The 5,856-nt window shown below is 39.4% G+C and overlaps 1 protein-coding gene across 1 annotated transcript; it reads right to left on the reverse strand.

Moving 5' to 3' along the window:
- Positions 1-3,375: 3,375 nt before the first annotated feature.
- LOC131168310 (transcription factor TCP20) lies at positions 3,376-5,132 on the reverse strand. Its single transcript, XM_058127639.1, has 2 exons — positions 3,643-5,132; positions 3,376-3,542 (listed from the first exon to the last, which is right to left on the reverse strand). The coding sequence occupies exon 1, from the start codon at positions 4,761-4,763 to the stop codon at positions 3,876-3,878; it is 888 nt and encodes a 295-aa protein (XP_057983622.1). The 5' UTR covers positions 4,764-5,132; the 3' UTR covers positions 3,376-3,542; positions 3,643-3,875.
- Positions 5,133-5,856: the final 724 nt, after the last annotated feature.

Here is a 5,856-nt window from a genome sequence, read left to right on the forward strand (position 1 = left end):
TGATTTAATAAAACTAGAGTTGTAGGAGGAGATAGTGTTGACTAGTCGCAAATAATTAATTTCAAGAAACACAAGTCTGATCATTAATAACCATCCATTTGCAAACATGTACAGTAGAGTCAAGTGAGGGTGATGGGATAATGAAGTTCATGATGAAGGAGTCAACCCAATTTGCGGTGGGGCTTCTATCAGATCATTATGTTTGATTGTGAAACCCAACCAGAATGGAGATGACTGCTTCAACAGAAGGGTACAAAGAAAGAGAAGAAAACCAGGTTCCGTTGAACTGTAAAATTTGAAGTCAAAAAAATTTGAAATGATGGGTGTTGAAGAAATTGGAAGAATTTTCAGACAATACATGCATTCAACACTGCAGAATCCGGTTCTCAACGGACCAATTACTTTCCTTCTTCTTCTTCTTCTTGCTAGTGGAGGGAACAGAAAACATGTTTGCTCAAATCAAGCAACCTTCCAATTTTGACTGATGCCCAGCTTAGATCAGCTCCAAGCTAGTAAACTGGAAACTGTGTGAAGTTGTCATTAGGCAAGTTTTCTAATCAAAATAACAGGTGGATAAATGCAAAAATAAGCCGTTCTCTCTTGGCGTGGTTAATAGGAAGGACAAGAGGAAAATAAAAGAGTGCAAGGGAGGGAAAAGATGGAACGATTGTTTTCATGTCCTTCCAGTTGTTTGGTTGAACGGTAGAAAATGAGAGAAGAAAATGATTTTCACTAAATTTGAGGGACAGGTTTCTTCCCATTTCCATTTTTCTCCCACTTCTGAAGAGAGAATCTGGAAGGGAAGGAAAGCTTTCTTTCCATCTGTTTTCCTTCCTCAACTTTCCACCTTACCAGATGAAGGAAAACGAATTTTCCACTTACATTTTCCTTCCCCATCTTTTTGCTCCTCCTTTCCCTCCAATCCAACACAGTTAGGGGAGGACAAATAACAATGAAATAGAAGATTGCAGAAAAGTTCCTACTTTCTGGCCAACAAAACAGGCAGCAAGGCACGGCACAGAGATGTGAGAGTTTGACATGTAAATGTAACACTAACCAATTTATGTAACTTAAGCACAAAGACAGTCACTCTACTGTAGAGAATGCATGAAGAACTGGAGGCAGAAAGTTTCACTATTATTAAGAATTGAAGATGAGATTTTAACTGCCAACACAGGAATGGTTGAAAGGGAAAATTAAGAAAGAATATTATAAGGCATATACACACTAGTCTAAACACATAAAAATGCCTCCTAATTTTCTTCTTCCAATAATATGATGCTGGTGAATTGGGTCTGCAAAACACAGCTTATTTCTTTCACATGCTATGTAGCTTGTGCTTCTTATCTATGACTTGCTCTGAACTCCCGGATTAGAAGGTGTGAAAAAATGTGATCAGAACCAAAAAGAACATACTGACCATCTATCTTGTGTAGAGGAATGATCGACAATTTATCAGAGGTCTAGGATACAAGCATAACCATAATGAAAAAGGACCACTCTTAAGACTACAAAGATTTATTTATTTATTTTTTAATTCTGCATTAGGGAGAGAATACAGAATCAGAAGAGACTCAAATAATCAATTGCGCTGTTTTGCACACCTCAAAAAACAACTGTTTCAGCTGTGCCACTATCAAGTGTTGGCACATGGTTACTTGTTGTACTCCTCTTGACGTGTTGAATCTGTTTATAACAGCCTAAACTACAAATTAGGAAATGTGATAACCTGATACTCCACTGGATCAGGATGGTATGAGATCTATTTATTAATATGGTGTCCACTTTATATTTTATCCTAATATTAATGCATTTGTCTGCTGTGATTTATAGAATGAATATATGCTGCGAGGCCTATAAACAGCTGAGCATTGGTACCTCCCCATACCAATACGACATTTGCTTAAACAAGATATCAACTGCCATTGATATTTGATGAGATGAGCAAGAAAAGCCAAAACTCCAAGGTGATTACAGAAGGATCTCCAAAGCTTATGCAAGAATGGTTCTTCTTTAGTAGCATTTTCTGGGTACCAAAATTATGTTGGGAGCATGGATTTCAGGCAATGAATTTGACTTTTGTGTGGATTTAGACAAAACTTGGTACAATTTTGAATTGAGTTTAGTCCAAATCTGCAAAAATCCAAATCCAACATTTGACTCCAAGCTCCTAAACACAGGATAAAGATATTTGGTGGTTAGCCAACAAGCTATTAATCTCGGGCAGCTGAGCTAGCTCATTTAGCTGCTAGTTACACTGAATAAGAACTAAGAAGCCACTTAGTTCAGAAGAATTGTTCTGCACTACTATTATATTATTTTTCCACTAAGGATTTCGAAGCCTGAGAAAATGAAAGTACAGTTAGATTAGCTGGCACCGACTCTTCAAGCTCAAGACCGAGGCACACCATCAAAGTTTTACAATTTACTCAAAGCAAGAACAGTGTAATGGTGATGCTATGAGTAGGAAAGCCTCTTAATTATCTTCTCTAAAGAGGATTATTCTAATATAATAATTTAGCATTTTTTAAATAAATCTTGAATTGACTGACAGAAGTTGGAAACATATCCTTAAACTACACTGTAATGCGGTTTCCTTCTAAGTTTCCAAATGCCAACTAAATTTAGTAAGTTGGAAAACTAAACAGGCAAAGGATAAGTTGGAAGGCATGTTACATACAATTTTGTGTGGTTTGCTCGGTATTGCTCAGTATGAAGCATCTCTAGATTGATATTCAGAAATAGAGAAGCAAAAAACCAAAAACGGAGGGTTATGAAATGAGATGTACAGAGGAAAGAAGTTGACATAAGCTGGAAGACAGGTTAACTGATAAAAAAGGCCAGCCCAATGTGCCTGACTCCTGTTAAAGTGGAGTCTAGGCAGTGCCAAGTGCATGCAGCTCTTAAGGAAACCCTGCGCAGAGCAGGTAGACAGGTTAACTGATAAAAAAGGCCAGCCCAATGTGCCTGACTCCTGTTAAAGTGGAGTCTAGGCAGTGCCAAGTGCATGCAGCTCTTTAGGAAACCCTGCGCAGAGCAGGTTATTTTCGGAACTTAATCTTTACTAAACACCCTCCACAAAGGTTAACTAATCCAAAGTATAAATAGTTTCAAGTGATAACTAGAGAATTACGTATGAACAAATACACAAGGAAAGAATTCAAATGTTGAATTTGCAAAAAAGGAAACCTGTAATGGAGAAATGAATATGATTTGCACCATGCAAGTAATAATTAGATGAAGAAGAAGAGTTGCAAGTCAAAGAACAAGAATTAGACAGGCAGGAGTTATGAGTCATTGTCCCATGCTGTGCACAACAGAACATCATCAATAGCCAATAGCCATTACTAGATTTAAGGTAAATTTGAAGAGGTATAACTGTGAAACTCTATATTTATTTCAAAAACAAGCTTATCACCATTCCATTCAGACCTAAGAAGAACAAAATAATTAAAGATGCCTTATACTATAAATCAACACACCTCTGAAATAAACAAGAAGTTAAGCCCAAACCCAAGCTATTTGGCTCTGCTGAGTTCCACCTGCACATTCGAGATCACAAGCAACACTACAATAATTAACACCTCAGTAACTCAAACCCCGAAAAAAAAATGCCCAAAGAAAAAATTTCTCCTGAAGCACCTGTATTTGGAGACTTGGGTGAAGCAGTGGAGGAAACAAAAAGAAGAGGCAATTAGGCAAACCAAACCTAGTTCTTACTGAATGCCCAGTAATCTCTTCCCTCACATTCTGCAATTATACAGTAGTACAGAAACCATTAAAAGAAAAACTCAGCTTCTCACCAATGCTACCTCCTTTCCTGCTCCTCCACCCAAATCCTCCTCATTCCAGAAACCCTATAATCTCCAAATATACTACTGTCCAGACCCTTGAGAATCATCCTTAGCAGGAGGCTGCTGCTGCTGCTGATGCTGCTGCTGCTGCTGTTGCTGGTGCATTCTGCCCTGCCCCATCTGCTGATAAATCTGGCTCAACGCCTGCTGGTTCAAAACCCCAATATGCCCATCCTGAGAGAGCCCTAGCTCCAAACCAGGCAGCTGATGCCCACTCCCACCCAAAATTGAGGTAAAGCTCATAGGACCCATGTTGGTTGCAGCCAAGTCAAAGCCAGGGTACCCAATTTTCTGCAGATAATTGGAACTTTCGCTGCCCAAACTTGCTGCTGATGGAGCAGCAGATGATGACCCAAACCCATACCCACTTACAGGAGGACCCCATAGCCCTGTGGCCATATGGGGTCTTCCCAAATTCCCACCCACCATTGCCCAACTGGTCCTACTCCCTGACCCTATACTGGACCCCCCTAATTCCTCAATCTTTTGATGCAATCCCACTGAAACAGAGCTCCCCTGCTGCGAAACAGAGCCTCCCGCCGCGGCCAGGGCCGACGCCGGAATCGTCCCGGTGCCGGTGGCGGCGAGAATCGAGGGTTCCGCCTGCTGCAGCAACCACTGAATGGTTTCGCCATCAGATTTGTGACCCAACTCTCTGGTCAATTGGAAGATTCTGGCTGCGCACAGAGCAGGCATCCTTATCCTTCTTCCCCTGCCTTCCACCTTCGTATGCCTGTCCTTGTTTGAGCTTCTCTTTGGGGCCAACTGCTTCTTGCCCTCTTCCTTGTCTGCAATCACAATCTGGAAGTCTTTGATTTCTGCTGGCTTGTTCTCGCCCATGTTGGGTTGTGGGAGGCTCAAGAAGTTGGGGACCTCTTGTGGCTGCTGCTTTGAACCCTTGGGATCCATGAGCAGAACAGGCACAAAAATAAAAAAATAGGAAAAAAGAAAGGGGCTATCTTTGATTCAAGAAAGAAGGTGACCTGCAAAAAAAAAAGTCCTACACTTTCATGGGGTTTTCACTGTTTTTGGCATGGAATGAAACCCAACAAAAAATATTGAAATCCCAACCTGCCCATGTCAAAATCATCTCCCCTGTTTCCTCTCTCTCTCTCTCCCCCCTCAGCTTACCTCTTTCTTTTTCTTTTTTTTTTTCACTGTTGTGGGCTTTGACTGGCCAGATTTGGTGGCCCTTTTTTAACTGCTAAGTTCTTTCAGACACTCATGAAACCCAATTCCTACATTCCAATTCATCATTCCCCTCCTCATTATTTCACTCCCCCCTGCTGCATGCCTAACAGCCATCTCTTGCAAGGGACTCAAAATCCCTATGTGGAGGCCTGTGGTGGTGACACCTGGCAGGCCATGAATGGGTGATGGGTTACTTCTTACCCACTCTAGGCCCATCCTTCAGACACACACATAATAAAAAACAGGACAAGATCAAATATGGAGTGGCTAGCTAAGTTGATCGAAATAAATATAGGAGACTTTAATTTTTATCTTGTTTGGGGGAAAGTATTAACTATCTTGGTGGGGTCCTTAGGCTTCACACCAGAGTTTTCTAACAATTTATGGCATTTCTATAGCTTTCTTACATTTTTCATGTCACCCTAAATTTATTTTTATAGCATTAGTAGCTTTATCGCGCTTTTATAGCCTTTCTTTTTCTTTGTTTTAAAGATAAAAAAAAGGTTCGGTCATATATTTATTCATTATATTTTTAAAAAAATAAAACATCTCAATAAAATAACCTCTCTCGGTACGAATGGATTCATATTAGAATAATTAAAATATAAAAATTTTCTACATGTTTTCTATGAAAAAAAAAAAAAATTACACCCTTGAAGTTAATAAAATGCAAGTGTCCAACTTTTATTTTGAAGTGAATGTTTTTGTAAATTTTTAACATTATCATAAAAAAAAACTCAAAATAATATCTATTTACATTCAGATACATTCTTAGATCTAAGTTATCCTGTAATTTTAAATATGATTTTAA

This window comes from Malania oleifera, chromosome 11 (genome assembly GCF_029873635.1).
Source record: "Malania oleifera isolate guangnan ecotype guangnan chromosome 11, ASM2987363v1, whole genome shotgun sequence".
NCBI classification, from domain to species: domain Eukaryota; kingdom Viridiplantae; phylum Streptophyta; class Magnoliopsida; order Santalales; family Ximeniaceae; genus Malania; species Malania oleifera.